The 26,373-nt window shown below is 37.3% G+C and overlaps 2 protein-coding genes across 16 annotated transcripts in view; one reads left to right on the top strand and one right to left on the bottom strand.

The window, feature by feature from the left end:
- Positions 1-2,535: 2,535 nt before the first annotated feature.
- On the bottom strand, positions 2,536-9,241 carry TMEM126B (transmembrane protein 126B). 4 transcript variants are annotated; one of them, XM_058690330.1, is made up of 6 exons: positions 9,117-9,223; positions 6,561-6,674; positions 6,180-6,301; positions 4,349-4,542; positions 3,157-3,268; positions 2,536-2,877 (listed from the first exon to the last, which is right to left on the bottom strand). In XM_058690330.1, exons 3-6 carry the CDS (start codon positions 6,290-6,292, stop codon positions 2,694-2,696), a joined length of 603 nt encoding a protein of 200 aa, XP_058546313.1. In that variant the 5' UTR covers positions 6,293-6,301; positions 6,561-6,674; positions 9,117-9,223; the 3' UTR covers positions 2,536-2,693. The 4 variants fall into 4 exon arrangements, with proteins under 4 accessions (XP_058546313.1, XP_058546311.1, XP_058546312.1 ...); XM_058690328.1 differs by lacking the exon at positions 6,561-6,674 and having other exon boundaries at positions 9,117-9,241; XM_058690329.1 differs by lacking the exon at positions 6,561-6,674 and having other exon boundaries at positions 9,152-9,209.
- A 754-nt stretch (positions 9,242-9,995) lies between these two features.
- The window catches only part of DLG2 (discs large MAGUK scaffold protein 2), a 2,097,061-nt gene continuing 2,080,683 nt past the window's right edge, over positions 9,996-26,373 (top strand). For 11 of the 12 annotated variants that reach the window (XM_058690294.1, XM_058690296.1, XM_058690297.1 and 8 more), the window contains exons 1-2: positions 22,744-22,855; positions 25,852-25,983. In XM_058690294.1, the coding sequence (XP_058546277.1) occupies positions 22,774-22,855; positions 25,852-25,983 (214 nt within the window). In that variant the 5' untranslated portion in view covers positions 22,744-22,773. Of the gene's footprint in view, positions 11,203-22,743; positions 22,856-25,851; positions 25,984-26,373 lie in introns of those variants that run through there. The other variant, XM_058690298.1, reaches the window with a different exon arrangement.

The raw sequence follows: 26,373 nt of genomic DNA on the forward strand, positions 1-26,373 counted from the left end.
AACAGCTTATTAAAAGTCATCCTGTTGGTAAGTAGTAAAGCCAAGATTTGAACCTTGAGAGATGAGCCCCAGGTTGTATTTAATACCTCTGCCCTATCTTGCCTCTAGTTCCTTGCTGCCTTTCACCTAGCTGCACCTTTGGCTTCATGCCCAGATCAAGATTTCCCTAATTTCTTCATTCAGGCCTCATTACAGCCACTTTGGCAAGCACTGCTTTCCAACACCAAAGGAAAATATCAATAGACTTCCCAGTTTTTTCTGATGTAGGAAAGGCAAAGTGAAGTCATGGAATAAGGTACCAACCTCTTCAGCTTTCAGGTGGCAGAGGAGGGGAACATAAGTCAACCTTGCTGTGTTTCCCCGATTATTACCTCAGCAGATGAACAAATAAAACTTGCTTGATGAGCTTCCTCAAATCAAGTGGATCAAAGACATGACCAGAACATTCAAAACAGAGGCCAATATTTTTATCTAAAAAAATCAACCTTAGCTAGATTGATTCTTATTTAATTTTTTGCTTTGAGATTGGCAAACTTTAAAAAGATGTGGCTGATGTGAGGGGCATGAGGGATAGTAAGAAGGTAGGAGGAGGAATGCTGAATTATAGATTCTGGTGAGGTTGAAGTAATGTTGGAGTTGTGTGAAAGTGAATGGACTGGAAGGACAGGAGGTAGTGATCAGAAGATGGGATTTTAAAATTGAGAACGTAAAGAATTTGAACTTACTGATAATTTATGACTAAGGCTATAGCACCATAGTCCAATAAAAATATAATGTGATTCACGTATGACATATTTTGGTGAGATATTTAAATTCGTTTTTTACATAGTAATTCTTCAAAACTTGTGTATTTTACACTTAACAACACAGCTTTAAAAAATTTTTTTTAATGTGTATTTATTTTTGAGAGAGAGAAACAAGAGTGTGAGTGGGGGGAGGGGCAGAGAGAGAGAGAGAGACACAGAATCCGAAATAGGCTCCAGGCTCTGAGCTGTCAGTACAGAGCCTGATGTGGGGCTAGAACTCACAGGCCATGAGATTATGACCTGAGCCAAAGTCACACTTAACTGACTGACCTGTCCCAGGTGCCCCACACTTAAAACACATCTTAACTTAAACTAGTCACATTTCAAATGCTCACTAGCTACAAGTGGCTAGTGACTATTATATTGGATGGCACAGCTCTAGAGTATGACCATAGGTTAAGTGGTCTGGTAGAGACCAAGGTGTTGGAAGGATCACCTATGTGAATACTGGAATCACCAAGAATATTACTCAGTCACTAAAAAGAACATGTTAGACCTATATGTAGAGTTGGAAAAATCCCCAAGACATATGGTGAAGTAAAAATTAATTTTCATTATAATATGTATGGTTAATATTATTTTAAAAAATATGTAAGTTACAAAAGAATACTGCAATGAAAGAGACATGCTAACTTGATGGTGGTTACCTCTGGAGAATGGAGTAGATATAGGATGTGGGAATGAAGGAAGACATCTTGCTTTATTTATTTCTGGGTCTTTTAAATATTTTACAATGAGAAGGTATTCATGTACTCTTTGCATAGTAATTTTTCAACCAGTTAAAATATGAATACCATTGATCCAGTTATCAGTTTGACTTGGTTCCCCTCCTCCCCCATCACCTGCCCTTTCCTCAGTTTCATGTATCATGAATTATTCTGAGAATACAAAGCTGGACGGCAAACTAGCTATTTTTATCATTTTCATTAGCAAGAGGGTTATGTATTCCAGTTTGTTATCTATGCTTCGTAAAGCACCTTGTTAAGACTTCCGTTTCTGCTTTGTGTTGCTTGGGGCCTCAGATGACCACATCTTATCTCAAGATGTATATGATTAAGCCAAGGAGAATGAACTATGGGGTTTGGGGTTCCAGTCTGTGCTTTATTCATCAGTATTTATTTTCTCAACTAAGATAAATGTGTAGCTCAGGAATGCTCAAGAAGACATAAAGAAACATCTGGTAATCTCTTTCTTTAGATTTTGAGCTTCTTGAGGGCAGGGTCTAAATCTCTGAACCCCTGGTGTATTAATGCACATTACATAATAGGCACTCAATAAATGTTCTTTAAACAGCACATGTGTTAATGGTAAGAGGCTAGAAAGTATACACAATCAGAGTTTAGGGCAGACTGTGTGTTAATTTCTATGTGTTGCTTTCCTAATGAAGTTTCCACTTCTCCTTCAAAATTTAGGTCAAATGTCACTTTTCCCCCTTAGCTTTCCCTTCTGGACAAGTAGTTAACAGCCATATCTTCAATGTGCCCACATAATTATTTGTATACCTCTTAAACCTTCTCTTGCTATATGTTCACATTTTAAATTTCTCTTCTAATTGTGAGTTCCTTTTGGGTTAAAGACCATTTCTTATTATATATTACCCAGTGCCTGAGATATAACAGGGGCCTAATAAATGTCTGGTGAATGAATGACTATATGTATAGAGCAGACCTTGACATCTCAAACCTATTCCCACACACAGGAGGAAAGAAAGATGAAACTAACATTTAAATAGTGAATTACAGAATATTTATTGAGTACCTGCTATAGACTAAGCAGGAGGAACAGAAACAAACTGTCTGGAGTTAGTTTTAACTCCTTCAGCAATGCCGGATTCCTCATCATAAAAAAAATCCCATTCTGCTGATTTAGTATTCATTCACTCTTTGATTAATCATCACGTACAGTTTTCTCAAGTGTACTTTCAAATATTGCATAATGCCGTAGACCATTAAATATTCCAAAGACTGTCTGAAAGACCAGAGGAATCATCATTGCTTTTACCTCTGTTTGACAAAGCAGCAACCAGTAAAGTAAAACCCTTCCTTTTGGTGGCAATGGAACAGTATGATACCTAAAAAGGAAAAATAATTAAGCACTTCTTCTGCATGTATTTTCTATGAAAAGTTCATTGGTTCTCTTAAGTGGATAATTTCAATTCCAAGGTCTTTCATGTAGATAGCAAAAAGGTTGAAAGCTAGCTATTTGAAGTAACAAAGTACATTTTGATTAAAATGTGTCATTGGCAGCTAAAGTTTAACATTAAAAAAAATAAACAAAAACAAAAGGAAGGAAGGAAGGAAGGAAGGAAGGAAGGAAGGAAGGAAGGAAGAAAAGGAACAGATGGACTTACTTGACTGCCAGGCGTCCAGTTTTAGAAAAAGCCAAACCAGTGGGATATAAAACACCACATACTATGCCAACCAGTGAACTCCTCAGAACACAATTTTCCTGGCTTATATTGCCTGGAAAACAAAAGGAAATTTAGTCTCCTTTTAAAACTCAGGATAAGAACAATTAAGACAGTCTTGTGTCCTCACAGAGTAGTTATCTGTACTGTCCTCAATCACAGTGAAAACAATAGAAATTCAGTATCTAAGGCACATGATAGGCTAAGAGCATCATGTTTAAAAAATGCCTTTATTACACTTAATGTAAGGTGAGTTATCTCTTATAAATTTGGTTTCTTCAGAAGCAATTTCATAATGAGAAATATTAAACAGCAGACCCAGACATCTGGATTCTAGGTTAATGCATTTTTATTGTCTATGTGTTAGGCATGTGTTAGTGATACAATGCTACATAAAAGAGACCCAAACTCTAACATTTAGGTGAGTCCAGTAGGAACAAAAGAACTAGACAAATATTTAAATAAATAATTTTTTAAGTGTGTACAATGCTTTGAAGGTAAAATGAATAGAGAATGTGTCCAGAAACCTAACCTACCCTGAGGGAACCTGAGGTTTCCCTGGGAAAGAGATATGTAAGTAGGGACCTGATAAACAGGATTCAGAGGTTCCATTAATTACTAGTTGTGAAACTTGAGGTAAGGGGAGGAGGTAGGAAATAACATTAGAAGCCCACACAATAAGCCAGGTATCTCATTAGGCATTTAAGATATTGTATTTTAATTATCACAACTGTCCTGTGAGGTAAGTACTAGTAGTCCTAATTTATAGATAAGACAACTGAGTCTCAGATATTAAATGACTTATCCAATGTCACAAAACTTAAGCAGTGGGGGGTAGAATCTGAAATCATGTGTGTAGAATGCCAAAGCCTGCTTTTTATATTATGTTGCTTTCTAACATACGTGAACATGTCTTAGTTTTGGTTGTGAACCTGTAAAAAGGACACAATACTATTTGTTCTGCCTCATCAGGAGGATTGTTGTGATGAGGAAACAGGACAATATAGGTAAAGGTACTCTGTAAGTTGTAAAGGAATATACAAGTGTAAGTGATCATTATAAATGGTAGCAAAATTTTGTGTTAATGTGTAATTTTAGACATAAACACATTATACATTAATGAATTTAAATTTACCCAAATACAAAGCATCTGTTACAAGGAACTTATAAGCGACTACAGTAGACAAAAACGGAAGTGTAGTCACTGATGCATATGTCTTCAAAGCATCATGTTTAACCTTGAAGCAGTGTCTGAAAATGAAGTTCGCCAACATTCCAGAGAAACTAGCTGCTGTTCCAAAGAACACTGTGCCATACACATTTAAAGTCCTAACAGGGAAAACATAGAGAAAAATTACATTCAACATAATATAGTATTCTCTTAAAGGATATATCCTTTCCTGGGTATAACCAACACCAAATATTTCTTGAATACTTACTACGCAAGAGACATTTTCTCTGTGCTGAGGATGAGGCACTGATAAAGAATATTAAAAAACAAATCTCACTTCTCACGGAACTTTCATTCTAATGAGGGGATAATTCTCTCTCTGAGATCAATTAGTGTGGTTCTAAAATGGAACTCTTTTAAGAGATAAATTCTGGTCACAAATAAAAATTAGTATGTTCTAGTATAGCCAAATTTTATGAGATATCTAAGAATGCTGCTCTTGCTAAAAGGATTAATTTCTTAAGTCATATGAACAAAGTTGTTTACATTTTGGTTAGTCCTTCTAGCAAATAACTATTTCTTTTTTTTTTTTTTTTTTTAATTTTTTTTTCAACGTTTTTTATTTATTTTTGGGACAGAGAGAGACAGAGCATGACCGGGGGAGGGGCAGAGAGAGGGAGACACAGAATCGGAAACAGGCTCCAGGCTCCGGGCCATCAGCCCAGAGCCTGACGCGGGGCTCGAACTCACGGACCGCGAGATCGTGACCTGGCTGAAGTCGGACGCTTAACCGACTGCGCCACCCAGGCGCCCCGCAAATAACTATTTCTTAATTAGTCCAGATATATTTCAAATAATTTGTCTAGGATTTCCAAAACTTCATGCAAAGAGATTTGATAGGTCTAGTTTTATTTATTCCGATCATACCTAAATTCATAAATGTCTGAGGTCTAAGATTAATGTCCTTTGATAATGTCCTCTGTTAATCTAAGTTTAAGTGGTAATGTGAGATAATATGTACACCATGGAATCTGTATTCCTTTTTTGCTGAATTCAGCACTGTGCTGAGTCAATTAATTCTAAACTGAATTTAATTACAATTGAACATCAATGAAATATAAATAGCTCCCAAAATGGTGTTCTCCTAATTGCTTTTAATTTAAAAATGTTTATTATACAAATAACATTTCAACAATAATTCTGGACTTTTTTTTTTAAGTTTATTTATTCATTTTGAGGGCACCTGGGTGGCTCAGTCAGTTAAGCATCTAACTCTTGGTTTCAGCTCAGGTAATGATCTCATGGTTAGTGGGTTTGAGCCCCATGCTGATAGCACAGAGCCTGCTTTGGATTCTCTCTCTCCCTCTCTCTCTCTGCCCCTCCTCTGTTAGCTCTCACTCTTGTTTATTTTGAGAGAGAAAGAAAGAACACCAGTGGGGGAAGGGCAGAGAGAGGGGGAGAGAGACAGAATTTCAAGCAGACAGTGCTTGTGAGCCCAACTCGATCTCACAAAGAGATCGTAACCTGAGCTGAGATCAAAAGTGAGACACTTAACCAGCTGAGCCACCCTTGTGCCCCTGGTCATTTTATTTTTAAGAAGCAAAAGAAATTATCCACTGTCTCAATATTACAACAAATCACTATTTTCATCTGTCCATACTTCTCTTCAGTTTTTTTTATAAGCTTTTTTATAACCAACTCAATAAAGTAATAGATCTTAGATACTTAGAAACAACAGTAATACAGAAGATCTGCAAATAAAGTTATTGACTGTCAGTCTGGGTGTGTCTCTTACTTTTCTTTTCTAAGATACTCCATTTTTTTTTCTATGATTTCGATGACCATGGGTCTTCTGAATTTTTCATCTCCTAGAGAAACACTGGGCTGACCATGTGTGTATGTTGCCATTCTGATGTCCTGGAAAACACAAAATTTCAGAACCATAATAGCTAATGATATTAATTATAAGTTTTATAAATTTTAGATTCCAATTAAAAAACATTTAGACCCTAGTAAAATGTCATCTGCTTTCACATACAGTGTCCATGATTCAATCACTATTTAGCAGCTACTATTTAGTAGACAATGGCTTTTTGAGAAACTGGCAGGATAATAATCATCTCTAATTTTATACTTTTATAGATGAGAAAAATGAGGTTCAGAAAGGTTGACTTGCCTTAAGACCTAGTGTAGAAGGATAACTTGCAGAGATACTGAGTTTTTGTTTTCCTTACAGTTTTCCTCAAAGGTAGCCAGGTCCTCTGTAGTTCTTTTTCTAGCTTTTTCAAAGCTAGAAGGAAACAGTAGGTACTTGTTGACAACTATCTCATGAAAGCCTGACCTCCTTTTGGAGATTATGTTTCCTGGAGATGGAAGAGAAAGAGGGACACTGTTCCAGGCTAGGAAGAGGTAGTAGATCATGGATACCGTGGATTACAGAAATTATATATCCAGCCCCCTCACCTGGGGCAGAAGCCACAGCCTTTGCTGGAAACTACATGTGGCACATGAGGGAGCTGGGACCCAAGGTACTGAGCTTCAGGGTTGGAAGGCTCCAGTGTCCCAAGTGTAAAATATGAACAGACAGTTGCCAATGTCAAGGGACCATGAGGGTTTGGCCAGTAACATCTTAAGAGAAAGTAAAAAATAGTGATAAAACAAAACAAAATCGGATCCTCAAACAGGATCCTTCCTGAATGCTTTGCTCTGGTTAAGACTTTCAGGTCTCTGAAAAGTCTTAATAATGACATTTGTTAAACCTGTTGCCACATTGGTATTATGAGATTCCAGATTAGCCGATGAATAGATTACAAAATCATGGCCCTTCACAGTTTATACCAACTTCTGTTTTAATATTTATAGTCAAGGACACAGGCTATATCTCAAATTTCAGGAGTCCTGGGCAAGAGAATTAGAGTGGATTAAGCATAATGAACACAGAAGATAATAAATCAGTGATTCTCAACCTTTAGGGTACACAGGAATCACATGGGGGGTTCATTTTAAATGCAATGTCTTGAGCTCCCTCCTGAGATATCTGGATTCAACAGGAATAGGGTTAAGTCTAGAAATCTGCATTTTATTTTATCTTTTTTTTTTTTTTTTTTAAAGTAGACTTCATGCCCAGTGCGGAGCCCAATGCGGGGCTTGAACTCAAGCAGCCTTGAGATCAAGACCTTAGCTGAGATCGAGTTGGATGCTTAACTGGAAGCTTACAACTGAGCTACCCAGGCGTCCCACAGAAATCTGCATTTTAATAGTACCAAGTGATTTTGCCACTGGTTGTCAGTGGACACATTGCTGTAATTGTTGAACATCACTGTAATACTCATTTGCTGAGTAAGTGATATGTACCAATTCTAATTAATGAAAGGTCAATTCATTCATGGCATCAACATCGTGAAAGTACGGGCTCCTTTGAACTTTCATATGTTAATACACAATAAGTAATAACGGGCAAGTTTCTTTCCTTTTATCACTGCAGAATTGGACTCAAGCCAGTACTATCTTTTTCTTTAAAATATCTGGGAGGACAGGGAAAAAAATTATAAATTACAATTTCTCAGGGACTAGATTTAATCTTTTGGCTCTTTCAGACATCTAAATGGAAAATGGAAGAGATAGTAACATCTAAGGGAGATTCTATATCTAAGCCATCTAATGTACTATGAAGGCAGGTATCAGTAATGTGGTAATTTACCAAAAATCTTGGATAAAGTATTTATTTTTCTGTCATTCAATTCATTGATGACATTGAAGTCCCTTACTTCCCACAAAGAAAACTCTCAGGCAATGCTTTGAACCAAGCTTCTACCCTGATAGTCTACACTATCAGCTTATAGGGAACCCAGACACCTAGTATAATGATTCTAAAATCCTGAAACAGGACAGATACTTATTGAGCACAAATATTTACTGAATGCCTAGTCTTTGGAAGGCACTGTTTATTAAAGCAGAGAAATAGGCTGGTAATTTTCTGGTAGACTTTTACCAAGTGCTTTACCAAGACTTTTTACCAAGTAAAGACTGCTATAACTAACATTTTATCTAAAAATTGACTAGTCCAAGGTCACCATGATTATACCATTACGAGTGTATGTATGGAGGTTTATAGTCTGGAAAGTATTTTACAGTTTTGTAGTGCTTTTATGTGTATTATTTTGCTTGACTTTCAGAACTTTAATATTCACTCATCATTTACACAGCACCTGATATTTGTCAGACCCCAGGATAATTAAGAAGTAGATGTATCTTCTAGAACCCACAAACCGCCCAACGTAAGGACAAAAAGGCAGGTAATTTAAAGGCAGAAATTAGTGTGCCATACAAACGAAACTAAACGGAACAAAACCAAAACCATAAGAAAAGCCAAACTTAACCTGGCCAGGGGAAGCGTGGGAAGGTTTCCCGGAGTAAGCGAAATTTAACCGAATAGCTGAAGAAGGTGAGGTGGGGAGGGATGGTTACAGGGAAGCACTGCAAGTTGAAGGAAAGGCCAGCACAAAGGCCTGGAGGCCAGAGAAAGGAAACATCAAGCAATCGGGACTAGACTTTAGGTCTCCTACTTTATCTCCGTCTCTTTCTATAGCAACTGGGGGCTCCATTGATCGCGCTCTGCATGGACTTGGAGGCTCTTCTCTTTAGATTTCCAAATCCCATAATTTCGGAAGAGTCCGCTAACATATTGAGGCTGCAGAAATCACGACTCCTACCGCCCTGGGTTTCCGCCTACCTTGGACGCTTCCCCAGTTCTGACCGGCAACACACCTGCATCCTTCAGGTCAGCCCCAGCCTCACGCCCAAGCGCCGCCATTTTGGCGGCTCACGTGACTAGCGGTGGGCGGGGACCCAGAACGCCCGCCCCGAGCGGGAAGTGTGGCGGGCTCACGCCTCTAGCCTGCAGCCCCGGCCCTCCCCAACTCAGTCAAAAGCCGCGCCCTCCATCCTGGCTGTGATTGGGCACGGCATCCAGAAATGAAGGCCTCTCATTGGCTTCGAGGAGGTCCAGACGTCCATGGTCCCGCCTTCCTGCCAGCCCTGCATTCCCTTATCCTGCTGTGTGTTAGCCTAGCTCCCTCTTCCCTCAAGCTGAGGGGGTGCGTGAGGCCGTCCGAGCGCAGGGAAGTCGCGCGCTTTCCCCTCTTCTGGGCACCTCTGTTAGCGGGGGCCGAGCTGTCCGCCCCATTCGCTCCTAGAGGGAGTTCTTCCCTCTGGCCTGGTCCGTGTGTTAAGGCTTCCCGGACACCTCCTCCCCAGAGCCCCCAACCGGCCGCCAGAGCGGCCCCGACCAGCCTCCTCCCCGCTCCCCCCTCATCCCCCCAGCGGTGTGTCTCGTCTCCCAGTCTTTAGTTACCTCATATTCCATCTTTTCACCCCATTTGGAAGGGACCAGAGAAAGACACCCCCCCCCCCACTCCCCAAGAAGACCCCTTTGCTAGCCGGTGTTTCGGGGTGGGGTTGGGGGCGCTGCGAATAGGCCTGGCGCCCTTTTGTGCACGTTCAGTGCCCAGCAGTATCTCCCAGACCAGCAACCCCCGACCCTCCAGTCTCCATGTCTTAGAGAAGCCAAATTCGAGAGTTATATAATTTCTAGTGCTGCTGTTTTTCCTGCCTGAGGAAACACTTCATCGCGTGGAGGGTGCAGGACATTTCTGTGCACTTCTATATAAGAACGGGGTGTGGGCAGGGGTGGCCAGCGGTAGCAGAGAGATTTCTTGTCTTTTCTGCAAAAGGAAGGTGGGTAGTTTGGAGAAAGATAGAAAGGGTGGATGTGGAAGCCAAGCAGCAGAACTCTCATTTAGGAAATCGCGAACCGTTTGCACAGCTTGTGCTCACATGCCTAATACTACTACATCGTCTCAGAAAACACCTTTGGGGGAAGGTTTGACTTCTCTCGAACAGTCTCAGTGTTTTTCCTCGCCGGATAGGGAGCTGCTTGGATGCGAAGAGATGGCATGATGTGAATGACTCCAGTGTGAAGAAATCTGCTTCGCCAACTCATCCTGCATCAAGTGCCCATTGAGTAGCACTGTCACTTTAATGTCTCCATGCCAAGGGATTGCTTTCCTTCTTTTCAATCCTCTCGGTTAATACATGGGAGGATCAGAATCAGAGGGGCATTAAGGATTAAGCCTGAGGGGCTTGGAGAGCACTGAAGAAAAAGATGAAAGTGACAGCAAGCTGGATCCTGTCTTACTGAGGGGGTGAGATCTGGAACTTCTGGTCCAGTAAATAAAAAGGGGGCCTTTCAGTCTGTGTACTGCCCCAGAAAACTGTTCAAACTCACCCACCTTTTTAGACACCAGAGTCAAAAAGGTTTTTAAAAGTATTTTTTGTTGGGGAGATTAAATTTTTCTCTAAAGAATTGAGAATCTTTATCATCAACCAGTTCATCTGAATTCGATCATGTATTGAGTAATGAGACAGCTGTATAAATTTGGTTTGTGCCTTAATTGAGTTAGTCATTGAATTCCAAAAATGTTGATGCCTGAAGAAGAGTTTTAATAACATTTTCTATGCTTACGATAATTTTCTCAAATTTTTTTTAACAGAATAAATATTTTATAAAAATCCAAAAACTCAAGGTTATTTTTTTCTGAACTCTGTGGGCAGTGTCAAAAGTTTAATTGTGGGGAAAAATACATCATTTTTTTCCTTATTGAAAGAGAAGACAGCCTGGATTTCAAAATTGAACAGTGAAGTGGTTTGCAACAGTTACCTGGCTCTTGGCCTCAGTCCAGCTGGATCAAGTTGAGACCTGAAAAGATCTTGAATCCTGTGGCAGTGGACAGACCCAAGAATGCCAGTCAAGAAGAAAGGTGGGCAATGAAGCTTCCTATATAATATATGTTTCTCCCTTTTTTTGGTTCTGGTATTTGCTATTTAAACTGTTTTCCATTTGAGAGTAAAATTTTCCTTGGGCTTTGCGAAATATTTATTGTAATAATGTCTTCTCTGTGGTACATCATTAATATTATTTTGCTAAAGTAAAATGAAGTAGGGCTATAGTATTTAATTACAGACATTTGTGATTTCATAAATCAGGTTGTCTAAATTACCATTCATAATCAGCATAAATTTGATACCACAGATTTGAGCTTTTCTTTAGCCTGTGTTCTTAGCTTGTTAAAGGTTACTTTTGAACAATCTTTAAAAATAAAATTTGCACAGTGGAGCTCTTCCTCATGGATTTAATATTTATCAAGTGAATTACCTAGTTGTGAAAGATAACAGAGTTGTTTATACTGAACAAAATTATGGATTTATCAATCTTCTGATTAAAAATAGATTTCATGCTTGGGTTTCCTGTAGTGTAAATATTCGCTTCTGTGATGAAGCACAACTCCAGTAACTGCTGTGCTTTTCCAGAGGGTATGTATCATCTAAGAACACAATTGACAAGTTTACCAAATGAGGCAAACCTCTGACTCCCTGCTCCCTCTCCAGAATTGATCAAGATCCAGTGGTTTCCTAAAGTATAGTTTATTCTAGGTTAGGCCAAGGGATTCACTTTAACCTAGATCTACCCCAGGTTAGCTTTGTTCCCAAGGATCCTCATGAAACCAGTTTTTGTTGTTGTTGTTGTTGTTGTTGTTGTTGTTGTTGTTTTGACATAGCGTGGAAGATCAGATCAACTATAAAGAATTTTCTCGAGGTATTTTTAAAATTTATTTATTTTGAGAGAGAGCGGGGGGCGGGGGGCAGAGAAAGAGGAATAGAGAGAATCCCAAGCAGGCTCCACACTGACAACATGGAGCCCAAAGCTGGGCTTGAACCCATGAAATGTGAGAGATCATAACTTGAACCAAAACCAAGGGTGGGATGCTTAACCGACTGAGCCACCCAGTGGCCCCTCTTGAGAGTTTCGAACCAAAATTTATTCGACACCCTTGGACTCCACTATATCGGGCTAGCATAGATCCAAGTGCTGACCAGTTATGAGTTGCTACACACTGAAAGTAAAGGTCAGGTGAGGTTAAGGCAATCTGGCTCTGTACAATGTCTAATCCTTCTACCTGTGGACTTGGAAGATGCATTGAGGAAAGTCAATAATCAGTGAGATACTTTAGCCGACTGGTATCTATAGAGATGGACAATGATATATAAAACGTCTGAAACACCTAGAAATGTTCCTTTGTACATTGGATTGAAGACTGGGGTTGTTTTCTTCTTCTGCTCTCCCCCTTAATATCACCAAGAGAAACAAAACTCTCTGTGAGATTTTGGAGCCATACCTGTCCAGATCTGGCACAGTTGGTTTGTCTGGAACAAGAATGGTTTTGGTAATGTAGCCAATAAATGGCATGGCTCTTTGACTTACTTCACTTTGTGTTTTTACTCTCTCTACCACTTGTTCTCTAGACATTGTCCCTTTTGGATTGCCTTATTTTACACTAATAATTGAATTTAAACACATTGTGTAGGTGTGTATGTAGTGGGGGAGGGGGAGAAGAGGGGAAGAGAGAAAGGAGAGAGGGAGGGTAGAGTGAAAGGGGTAAAAAGGCATCTGGGAATGAGGTGGAGAAAGGCACTTGATGTTCTAGGTATAATTTAACTAAGCAGGTGTCTTTTTTTAAAATGATGTCTTAAAAATATTATTGATGTATAATTGGTACACAGCATTACATTAGTTTCAGATGTGCAACATAGTGTTGTGGCAAGTCTGCACATTATACTTTGCTCACAAGTGTAGCCCCATCGGTCACCATACAACTCCATTATAATACCTTTGACTGTGTTCCCTGTGCTGTATCTTTTATCTTCATGACTTATTCATTCCCTAACTGGAAGCCTGTACTTCCTACTCCCCTTCACCCATTTTGCCCATCCCCCCTACCTGTCTGTCACCCAACCTGGCAACCATCTGTTTGTTCTCCGTGTTTATGGCTCCGTTTCTGTCTTTTGTTTGTTTATTCAATTGTTTTTGGTTTTTAGATTTCAGATATTAGTGAAACCATATGATATTTGCCTTTTTCTTTCTGACTTATTTCACTTAGCATAACACTCTGCAGGTCCATCCATGTTGTCACAAGTGGCAAGATTTTCATTCCAGTGTGTGTGTGTGTGTGTGTGTCTGTGTGTATGTGTGTACCACATCTTCTCTATCCATTCATGTGTTGATGAATACTTGGGTTGCTTCCATACCTGGGCTATTGTAAATATGCTGTAATAAACTATTTTCAAATTAGTGTTTTGGTTTTTTTGGGTATATATCCAAGAATGAAATTCCTGGATCACATAGTATTTCAATTTTTAATATTTTGAGGAATCTCCATACTGTTTTCCATAGTTGCTGCACCAGTTTGTATTCCCACCAACAGTAAGCAGGTTGATTTTAAGATTTCTAAGCCCAATAGGCTGAGTTTCTCAAAAGTTCCTACCTTTGATGGAAGTTACAGAAATTACGGATACATAATTGAAAATTATACTTTATGAGAAATAGTTTAATGTTTATTTCCTTCCTTCTTTCTTTTCCTCTTCTTCCTTTTTTCTCTCTCTCCTCTTCCTTCCTTCTTTAATACTGAATTGATGGTAATGGGTCAACTTTTTTTTTTTAATTTTAATGTTTTTATTTTTTAAATTTACATCCAAGTTAGTTAGCATATAGTGCAACAGTGATTTCAAGAGTAGATTCTTTAATGCCCCTTACCCATTTAGCCCATCCCCCTTCCCACAACCCCTCTAGTAACCATCTGTTTGTTCTCCATATTTAAGAGTCTCTTATATTTTGTCCCCCCTCCCTGTTTATATATTATTTTTGTTTCCTTTCCCTTGTGTTCATCTGTTCTGTGTCTTAAAGGCCTCATATGAATGAAGTCATATGATATTTGTCTTTCTCTGACTAATTTTGCTTAGCATAACACCCTCTAGTTCCATGCACGTAGTTGCAAATGGCAAGATGGCAAGATTTCATTCTTTTTGATTGCTGAGTAATATTCTGTGTGTGTGTGTGTGTGTGTGTGTGTGTGTGTGTGTGTATATATATATATATATATATATATATATATATATACACATACATACATAAACCACATCTTCTTTATCCATTCATCCATTGATGGACATTTGGGGTCTTTCCATACTTTGCCTATTGTTGATAGTGCTGCTACAAACATGGAGGTGCATATGCCCCTTCAAAACAGCATACCTGTATCCTGTGGATAAATGCCTAGTAGTGCAATTGCTGGATCTTAGGGTAGTTCTATTTTTAGTTTTTTGAGGAACCTCCATACTGTTTTTCCAGAGTGGCTGCACCAGTTTGCATTCCCAACAGCAGTGCAAAAGAGATCCTCTTTCTCTGCATCCTTGCCAACATCTGTTGTTGCCTGTGTTGTTAATGTTAGCCATTCTGACAGGTGTGAGGTGGTATCTCATGGTCGTTTTGACTTGTATTTCCCTGATGATGAGTGATGTGGAGCATTTTTTCATGTGTCGGTTGGCCATCTGGATGTCTTCTTTGAAGAAGTGTCTATTCATGTCTTTTGCCTATTTCTTCACTGGATTATTTGTTTTTTGGGTGAGTTTGTTAAGTTCTTCATAGATTTTGATGCTAACTGATATGTCATTTGCAAATATCTTCTCCAAATGTGTTGGTTGCCTTTTAGTTTTGCTGATGTTTCCTTCGCTGTGCAGAAGCTTTTTATTTGGATGAAGTCCCAATAGTTCATTTTTGCTTTTGTTTCCCTTGCCTCTGGAGACTTGTTGAGTAACAAGTTGCTGCGGCCAAAATCAGAGAGGTTTTTCCTGCTTTCTCCTAGAGGATTTTGATGGCTTCCTGTTTTACATTTAGGTTTTTCATCCATTTTGAGTTTATTTTTGTGTATGATGTAAGAAATTGGTCCAGGTTCATTCTTCTGCATGTCACTGTCCAGTTTTCCCAGCGCCACTTGCTGAAGAGACTGTGTTTATTCCACTGGATATTGTTTGCTGCTTTGTCAAAGATTAGTTGGCCATATGTTTGTGGGTCCATTTCTGGGTTCTCTATTCTGTTCCATTGATCTGAGTGTCTGTTTTTGTGCCAGGGTCAACTTTTTAAAGGAATCAACAAGTTCTAATTAGCAAGACAAGAATGTATTTGGATTATGCTAAAATCTATGTATTATGTCATTTATGAACTGATCTACTTAGAAAAATACATTATGTTGCTTTAATTTTTTAATTTATATTTTAAAAGTTTGTTTATTTTGAGAGAGAGAGAGCACTAGTGGCGAGGGGCAGAGAGAGAGAGGGAGACAGAGAATCCTAAGCAGGCTCCACGCTATTAGCATAGAGTCCAATGTGGGGCTTGAACTCACAAACTGTGAGATCATGACCTACCTGAGCTGAAGTCAAGAATGTCATGCATAACTGATGAACTACCATGTGCCCCCCATGTCTGTGTTAAAAAAAATTGTCCTATTGGAGTGCCTGGGTGGCTCAGTCGGTTAAGCATCTGACTTCGGCTCGGGTCATGATCTTGCGGTTTGTGAGTTGAAGCCCTGTGTTGGGCTCTGTGCTGACAGCTCAGAGCCTGGATCCCACTTCAGATTTTGTGTCTCCCTCTCTCTCTGTTCCTCCCCCACTCACACTCTGTCTCACTGTCTCTCTCCCAAAAATATATAAAGAATAAAAAATTTTTTAAAAAATTGTCTTATTATCCTCTGGGCTTCTTTTAAATTGGTATAAAAGTCTATCTGACAGTTTTCATTTGTATAACATTTTATTTCCTTTAAATTCTTTTTTTACAGCTATTCTCAGTGGTATAATAGAGTGTGTATAAACTTATTTTTACCAGGAACTGGAAGTTAAATACCATCATATTCATAACTCATATGTTTTGATATTGTTCTTTTGAGAGGAAGCTGAAGAGTGTTGTGTAATTAGAATTCTAAGTAAGACTTGATACTTCCATGTATCTCCTGGGCATCCCTGAAATTGAGATTGTTGTTTTCTGGGTTCACAATCTTTCCTTTTGGTTGTCTATACTTTCTAAAGGTGTCATTTTGTTTTTATTATTTTCTTCCTCTCCCTAGGGAAGGAACCCCTTTAAACTCTTCTGTTCATTCCTTCCTCATTTGAAGTTTTCTTCTTTCATTATGTTTCTTGTACTTTGTGGCTTAATTTCTTTCTCATAGTATCTTAGTAATTTATATTTTTCTTTCATTATTTGGATGTATTCTCTTTCCATCTCTAACTTTTCTCAAGTTGTTAGAATTTTTTTTTTTTTTCAGATTCACTAAAGGGGAAAATGTGTGCCTGAATTGATTGTACTTGAGTGGCTATTTTATTCCTTTTACTAACTTTGTGTTTGAACTTTCATATTTGCCATACCAGTGTTATATCCAGATATTTTTTCCATTTCACAAACTTCATGTTTTTTCTTTTTCTCAATCAGTAAAACTCAAATGAGTTAAGAACTGAATCTTCCTAGAGAGGGATGGGAAAAGATAGTTTTTCTAATTTCTGTAAGTAAAAGTAAAATGATCGTTTGCCAAAGATTTTTTTAGATTTAAAATTCCTCAAAAGGGTCACCTTGACTTTGGTTTTGAGAATTACTGGAAACCATGAAGCCACAGATTCTTGAGGTTGGAAGATACTCATCATTTCAGGAGGCATAAAGAGAGAGAATTCTGGAGAGAGAAATGTTTGTATTCAACTACTGGTTAAGACTATGTTATGAAGCAAACGTTAGGCATAGTATTAAAGTTATCTGTTAAATGAATTTATTCTACAATTCTTATATATTGGGAAAGTGTGAAAATGATATGCTAATGACTTGATACCTGAAATATTTGAACTGTTAGGTTTTTGGGAAACTGCCCAAGTATTCTCTATATGATAGAATATTTTATCTCTCCTTTAGGCCTATCACTGGTTACTTCTTTGAGTAGAAGAGTCTAGTCAGTAGGAAGATGTACACAAAATATTAGATTTTTAAAACAAGGAATTAAGGCATTCAATTCATTCATGCCTTTGCCAATCAATCACTCACTCACTCTTTTATAACAGTATATTCACTAAACTATAAGAATCCCCTTATTAATTATATATTCTCATTATATGCTCCTATTAATATTTCCTGTGTAACCATTTCAGTGATTATAAAATATTTCTTACTATCAGGCTAAGATGTATAAAAAACTTTTTAAAACTATGGGGAGAGGACCTGTTCTCCAGCTCAGGAATTTTTATCAGTCAAGGCACGAGGGCTCTGTATCCTCAATTTAGGTTGCTTTGTCAGCAAAGGATCATGAGTTTTACCTACTCTCTTCAGTCCAGTCAGTCACTCTGAATTCCAAGTAGTAAGCTTTCTGCATAGGTTCAATTTTTAGTAAGTTTCTCAAAGCTATTTCAAGAATTAATGGCCAAATCACCTACATTATGAAACCAATCTCCTGACCTGATTTGTTTTAGTATTTTGGACCAAGAGAAACAATGCATAAAAAGTAGAAAATTCTGTAGAAATGAATTAAGTTAAAACTTTCAAAGATAATGGACAAGTATGGCAAGATTATGTATCCCATTTCTTCTGATGACACCGTCTTGTTAGCCACTGAGGCCCTAACTCTGTTAGATAAGATTTTGAAGTTTCTGTAGGGGGCCTATAATCTTAGAGAGCTGTGGAATCTTTATCATTGACTCTGTGATAAGACTTGGAATAAATCATTAAGTTCTGTTCAATTTAAAATCACTTTTGAATAATAGACTATAAATTCTTTTAAAAGCTAAATGTATATGTATTCAAGACAATAACTTTAGTTTCATTTATTTATTCTGTCACTTATCCACTCACCAAAGATATATTGAGCACCTGCTATGTACCAGGCAATGTGCTAGGTGCATGTTTCCCAGTGGGAAATGATATTCAGTGTCTGCCTTTATGATGATTAAAATTTATTAAGGAGATAGATATGGAAACAGGCAATTTCAGTGTTGTGTGGTGAGGTTAACACACTGTCATGGAAACCGATGAGGAATACCCAAACTCATCTAGAGAAACCAGGGAATTCTTTCTGGATAGGTGACATTTAGGATGAGACACAAAAGACCAGTAGAGGTTTACCAATGTGGGGGATTATAAGATACTGTTTCAGATCATTATTTATTTTCTTTGCATTGAACTTTTCACCATGAGGTCTCTCCTCCCCCCCCCTCCTCCTCCTCCACCTCTTCCTCCTTCTCCTCTTCCTTCTCATCATCAATAGCAATGATACTGTGATAAAAACCTGTGCTAGTAGTCAGAAAACCTGGCTTTAAGATCAGATCATCACTGAGATAGACTTTAGTCTATAAATTTAGTTTTGTAAGAAATATCCATTCATTTTCTATAGATCAACTTTATTTTTGACTCTTAGTCACTGAGTGGTGAATACAATTACTCCAATCATTTTTCAGGTTTTTCCTACTTCTCCGGGGTCATGGTAGAGTTCTGCCTGGAATGGTGACATCATCTGGTCATCGATCATCCCATATGCAATAGCTTACCTCTATGACAAGAGTTGTTGTGTCTAGATAGTTCCTTTCTGGTCTAGCAGTGATTTGCTACTTCCAAGACATAGATTCCCCCACCCCCATCCCCGAATTTCTGTGTTTCTCTTTACCTAGGTGCAATTATGATGCTCTTCCTCACTGGCTTCTTTCTGCCTTCTAGGAAATGCTTTCAGGAAGCAGAGCCTAGATCCCTGCTGCCTTGGAATTCAAAGACCTCTCTTCTTCAGCTGAGAAAATCTTCTTCTAGACTGGAGAGGTGCTAGAAGATGTCTTTCTCTCTCTTTCTGTAACAAAGTCTTAGTTTGAGTGCTTAGGTTTTAGGAAAGCAAAACTGGAAAAACTTAAAAATTGCTTTTTTCTGTCCTGGCACATATCTCCCTTGAGGCAGTAAAATGCAAAACTGGTTATCTGCTTAATGTTTCTTTTCCGCATCAAATATGGTAACATATATGAACTTCAATTTTAGAAAGTTAGTGATAGAATCAGGACCAGAGGCTCATCCAATGTTCTTTTCATTGTATGAGTGTGGTGTTCTTGGAACAAATGAATGACATCATCGCACAATGGAGAAGAGCCCAGGGATCCAGTCTTTACCATTAGCTGGCTAAATTATCTAAAGAAAATTGACAGAAACAGCTTCAAATTCCTCATCTTAAAACGACTATATTAATTGTACTCACCTCTTAGGATTATTATCATGGCCAAATAAAAATATATAGCCTATGTAAAAATTGTTTTGTCAGGAGGAAAGTGCTACACAAATGCTTTTCATCAGAATACTTTTTTTTTTCCTTTTGGTTCAAGGAGGAGGAAAATTGTGTTCAGAGTCAGAGTCCCGTTTTGTCAGCTTCCTGGTTAGCTTCGGAGTAAGTCTGCCCAGTTATGGCACGGACACATCTGCTTATAGACAGGAAATGCCATACTGTGCTTCTTTATTGATTATGGCAATATTTCTTATGAGTATTATCTCTTTCATTGATGCCAAAGTAATTTATAAACCTTCCAATATTTACAAAATGATTACAGTCTTTAGATCTGCTCTAAATCTGGCCAGACATTTTTTCCATAATTCAAATTCCAAGTTTTATTTCTTTTTTCATTGTCTTTTTCTAGTTTGCTGCAACTGGAATGATGCATATTTCAATATTCAGCTGAAGGTGAAATTTGCTATTGTCTTTTCTTTCTATTTATTACTACTTAACCTTGCAATTTCCACATTGGTCTCTTCAACAGTTCTATAGAAAATGTGAAAACATGTCTATCTGAAAGGTAGCAATAAAAATTCACCACTTTAGGGGCGCTTGGGTGGCTCAGTCAGTTAAGCATCCGACTTCGACTTTGGCTCAGGTCATGATCTTGCAGTCTGTGAGTTTGAGCCCTGCATCGGGCTCTTGTGCGGACAGCTCAGAGCCTGGAGCCTGCTTTGGATTCTGTGTCTCCCTTTGCCTCTGCCCCTCCCCCACTCGTGCTCTCTTTCTCTCTCTCAAAAAATAAATAAACACTAAAAAAAAGTTCACTACTTTATGCAATATCTTTTTGTTTCCACAGGGGAAATACACTATAAATAGGTGTTTGTTGAATTATATTGAAACAGTTTTTGGGGGGTGGGTGGGTAGGAGGAGTAATTATACTGAGAACAATTACAGAAAGAAGAAACACTATGATTTTTTCCCAGTAAGTTAGGTATCAGTGTGGCATAATATTAAAAGTTGGCTTTGGCGCCAGCCAGATCAGGATTTGAATCCTGGTTTCAGTACTTACTGGTTGTGTAGCCTTGGATAAGTTATTTCATTTCTCTCACTTGACATATCTTCATTTGAAAAATATGTATATTAGTATTTCTTAGGATTCTTGTGAATATTGAAAAGGTGATCTATGCAGAATGCTTAGCATTGCTCAACAAAAACTAGAATCTTAGTAATAAAATGACACCTTTGTTGTATCGCCTTGAATTGTAAATTGTATTTTACTTTTTTAAGTTTATTTATTTATTTATTTTAAGAGACAGAGAGAGAACATGCATGGGTCTGTGCATGAGTGGGGATGGGGTAGAGGGAGAGAGAATCCAAAGCCTGTGCAGAGCCCGATGCTGGGCTCAATCTGACGAACCGTGAGATCATGACCTGAGCCAAAATCAAGAGTCAGATGTTTAACTGTCAGCCACCCACGCTCCCCTGAAGTGTAAATTTTAATACTAAAAAGTTTCGTTCTAAAGACCTGGCACAAGGTGAATTTTCTATTATCATTTATCATTTTATTATTTTCATATGAATATCCTTAATTTATAAAATAACAAAAAACAATAATAAGAATTAAGCATATATAAATATTTCCTAATAAAATATTTTTATTTGCTAGTAAACATGTGTCATAAGTAATAATAAAAAATTATTACTGCAGTGTTGCCTGTATTTACTTAAAATGGTATAAGAAAAAGAAAACCTAGTTGTTCTTACTTGTTTTAAGTGATATTTATCACACTGTAGTTAAAGTGCTCTTTCTAAAGCTTTAAAAAATGGTCATGCTCATCTTCACTTAAAAATCTTCCAGGGTTGGGGTACCTGGGTGGCTCAGTTGGTTAAGCATCTGACTCTTGATTTTGGCTCAGGCCATGATCACAGCATCGTGAGATCGAGCCCCATGTTGGGCTCTGCACTGATCATGGAGCCTGCTTCAGATTCTCTCTCTCCCTATCACTCTACCCCTCCCTCTCAAAATAAATGAATAAACATTAAAAAAAAAAGTTCTTCCATGGCTTGTTATTCCTCCTTGGGTATAAGGACAAATTTTACATGGTCTCTATTGGCATCAGCTTCTTTCCTCCCATGGTAACTGGTACCTCATCATAGCATTATTACACTCTATTTTAATCTTTTACTTTGTTGGAATTTCCTATTTAATTATCTTTACTTTCAGACAAAAATCTCTAAGTGCAGAATATTGCCCATTTTGTTTAATATTGAGTTTCCAGTGTCTGGAACATAGCTAGATACTCAAAAATAGAACTTAATTCTAGTAAGAAAGAACTTATTATTTTGATCTACCAGACTTTTAAAGGTAGGGCCATTTATATGTTATTTATTTATGTTATGAATACAATTTTTATGTTAATTGCATGCTTGTGAAAATTAGTTATTCAACATTTAACACTAGATTTTAAAATTCACCCAATTTATGTCTGATTGACCAAGTTCTTTTTTTTTTTTTTTTTTATAGCAATTTACTCAATTCTATTCTGAAGGATTAAGGGTAATATTGTGGAGAGAACACTATACTTGCAATCAAAAGCTTTAACATTAAGCTCCAAATATGTTATTTAGTAGCTCTGTGCTCTTGGACAAGCTACTATGGATTTCAGTTTCCTGTATATTAGACCTGATATGACTTCTTAGTGGTGAGAATCAGATAAAATGCATGTAGAAGTTCTTTTTGAGGTATAAAAAATTTTTCATAGATTTACGTAAAGGAATTTCATTATTCTAACTGCTCTGCTCTTAAAGATTTGTGTATTAAGTTCACCTTTTCTCCTACTATACTTTCATCATAATTTTCTTAGCACTATATATTCTGTAATTTGTCCATTTTTAAGTTGTGGCAAATAATTTTATGTGTCATATTTTATTTTTTTTAAAAGCTCATATGTTAGCACTATTGCCATTCACTGTTTCGAATGTAAATTACCTGTCCCAAATTATTTATAACTTCTGGAAATGCTATTCTTAAACCAAGAAGTTGAACCTTAATTAGCTGACACATGATTACCTACAATTGCAATTATGTAACAGTCACTATGTCCTTTGCATTGCATTGCATTGCATATTTCCTGCAAAAACTTTTATTTTGCAAAATTATTCCCCACTCTCCATTTCTTCTTGTGTCTGCCTTCAGGTAGTCCAAATGTAGTTTCATTCTTCCAGTAGATGGTGGAGTCCTATGAAGATAGATTTCTTTTAATGAAGAAAATAGGAGAAGAGAATTGTGGTCATTATACTGGCAATTCAGGTGAAAAATTCTCCACTTCTAACTGGTTATTTGAATGTCAATTAAAATATTAGTGCTGATTGGATAATTATCTCAATTTTCTACTTTATCCAACTTGTCAACATCTGGCTAGGGGTTTTTGTCTCATAAAACAGGATCCTTGTCATCTTGTCTTTTTTATTTTTTTGCTTTATGTTTTCATCTTTTCACAGGTATCTAGTTTTAGGTTACCCTGGATATTATGCTGTAATTATTCAGAAATAAGAATTTCAGTAGAGTGAGCTAAAGGGCATAATGGAATTGACACAAGAAGGTGATCATTACTGATAACCGAAAGAAGAAAAAAGGGCAGCCATAATTCCAGCACTAGATGCTGGCATGCAAAAGTCTAAGGGAAACTTGACCATATTTGACCATTTGTTTTTCTTATATTCTAGCATCTTATTTTATGTGTCAGGTTTTTTCTCATACAGAGATGAGAAGCATAATAAGCTTTATTGGTTTAGAGAACATCTAGCTGCTTTGAATCAATACAGTGTCTTCCCTGGGTAGTTATTCAGTAAATATGTGTTGAATGAATTAGTGGAAGTCCTCTTATCTAACAAATTATATTTATAGATGTGATTATGGAAATGCTGTTGATACCTTTTTTTAATGTATCATTAAATTCAAAATTCATTTTAAATGAGTTTTATTCACAAGAATAAAAGATCAGAGTAAGAGAATACCTACAAAAATGACACAAAGCTAAAAAAGAGCTTAAAAATATAATTGTAAAAAAAAGGAAAAAAAAAGATGCCTAGGTTTAAGTACATTTTCAAAGACTACCCAACAAATGAAGGGATGAAAAAGACTAAAGCTTGAAATCTGGAGCCCAAAGATAAGTAGAAGTACTGAGGAAGGTATATTATAATTATGGTATTGTTGATTACTTACGTTAGTGGTTAGGAATGAATTAGAGTATGAGATCAATAAGCTACTATCATTTCAGGGAAACAGCTGATTTTTTAACTGTTGTCAAAATGTGAATTCAAATATTGCTTCTTGACTCAAAGAGTTAAAATATTTTATTGGGCAAAGTATGAAAGCATTTAAAAAATCAAAATTCTGTGCAAATGTACTAGCATATGTTTATGCTTTGTTTTAAAATTGGAGAGGGCTCCCGGTGCATCAACATTCATTTTTATTTATAACCTTTTTAGGTGACAAACTAATTACATGACATCCGTCTCCACTCATGACTGCCTATTGAAATTCTCCCTTCTTTCAATGGAGTAAACTTAAGATTTGCTATGTTATAGAGGAAAATTTGGGAAGACCTCACTGATACGGTGGTATAGGAGCAGAGATATGGAAGTGAAGGAACAAGCTTTATGGATATCTGAAGGAAGAATAATTAGGCAGAATAGTAGGTATAGAGACCCTGGGGTAGGAGAGTTCTTAGTATATGTGAGAATGAGCAGAGACCACTGTGGTTGGAGTAGACTGAGCAAGGGGAGAGGAGTAATGGCTAAAATCAGTGAGGTAGTCTTCAGCTAAGTGAGATGGGGAATCACTGGAAGATTTGAATTGGGGATGACATTATCTGGCTTATGATCTTTCTGGCTGCTGTGTTCAGAAAAGTCTGCAGGAAGGCAAAGGTGGTAGCATGTAGGTTGGTAGGAGGTTATTGCAATAATGCAGGGGGTAGTAGATATTGGTGCACCAGGTGGTAGTACGAGCAAGTGATAGTGGTGGTATTTGATGTTAGAGCCAACAGAATTCACTGATGGATTATGTGTAGAGAATTAGAAAAGGAGAACAACAAATGACTCCAAGGATTCTGGCCTGAAAAATTGGAAGGACGAGAGAGAACAACTGCAGGAGAAGCAGTAAAGGTAGATAAGATCTGGAGTTCAGTTTTGACAAGTTAAGTTTGAGATGCTCACTAGACATCCAAATGGAAATGTTGAGTGTACAGTTTAATATGAGACTGGAATTCAAGGGGAAATGCCTGAGCTATAAATATAAACGTGGGAGTCTTAAGGGTTCCGATAATATTTAAAGCCAGGAGACTTGCTAAAGTTACCTACGGAATGAGAATAGAGAGGAGTCTCCAGATGTTTAGAGGCTTGAGGAATGAGAAGGAACCAGAGAAAGTGAACAAAGGGCAGCCATGATATAGGAGGAAAAGCCAGAAGATAGTGCTACCTTGGAAGCATTGGTGTGCTGGAATGGGCTCACGTCAGTTTGTAAGAGCCTACTGTTACATTTTTAACACATTTGTAAACTGGTTTAAATGCAGCCGTCTGAACATTAAGTTATGTAAACTTACATTAAATGAATTATGTTAAAAATAAAAGTAATAAATACTCAAAACTCATCACTTCCTAATATTTTTCTACATTTTGATACTACATATGTTCTTGAGGTTATTTGCATCTATTGTATCTGTATGGTGGGAAAGCTCTGTGATCAATTCCCGGGTCTGCATTCAGTTAAGTCATGTGGGTATCTTGAAATTGGCCATGGTGGGAATATTTACACCTTGCATATTGCAAATGCTACAAATCAGGGCTCGATTTATTGTTCTGCTAAAAAAGTGATAAAGAAAATGTTAATAACGCAAGTGCAAGTTAAAAGCATATTATGTCTCTGTCTGTTACACTGTGATTAGCATAGACATTGAGGAAGTATTTGTCCACTGATTCAGCAAAGAAATCACAAAATTGATGAAGGAGTGAGTGGAGGTTTATAACATAAGCCATCTTTGTTGTTTCATTTTTATCTTATTAATGTAACAAAAAAAATCAACCAACATTTATGTTGAAACTACAGTTATCAATTACAACCCTAAATTGGCTCTGATTAGAAGAATTGGGCAAAAATCAATAAAAATATTCTTGAGAATCTATTGATTATATGGAATTTATAATGAAAAGTTATGCATCTTCTTATTACTTGTACATTTCATGTTATATATTAGGTTCCTATTTTTCCAGGACTAAAAGACAGAATTTTGAAATCATGTTTTTCAGATACTGACCGAGCTTTATCATTACTGGAAGAATACTGCAAAAAATTAAGGAAACCAGAGGAACAGCAGTTGAAAAATGCTGTTAAAAAGGTGATGGGTATCTTTAAGAGCAGCTTATTCCAAGCTCTGCTAGGTATGTATTAAAAAGTTATCATTATAATGGTCAGAATTGGGCTTAATAGTTTGAGTAATGTGGTCAAAGAACCTAATGTTAACCAAACTTAAACTGGAATAATTTTCCATGATAGTGGAGGAAAAGATTTGTGTTTTCTGTTTTTTTTTTCTTTTCCTTATTTAAGGCTAACCTAAAAAAGAACTGTTAAAAAGTAGGAAAAATAGAGTAGTTATTAAAAATATAAATATTTAAAGAATGATTTGTATAGGAAGGGAAGTTTACACGGGAAGAAACCTGAGTGGTTTGTTGCCAAAAAACTGACAACAAATGCTGGAGAAGGAATCTACCTCCCTCTAGAGAAGGAACAGGTTATTTAGCATGAAACATAATGGGTCATTTCTACTCAGC

This window comes from Neofelis nebulosa, chromosome 10 (genome assembly GCF_028018385.1).
Source record: "Neofelis nebulosa isolate mNeoNeb1 chromosome 10, mNeoNeb1.pri, whole genome shotgun sequence".
NCBI classification, from domain to species: Eukaryota; Metazoa; Chordata; class Mammalia; order Carnivora; family Felidae; genus Neofelis; species Neofelis nebulosa.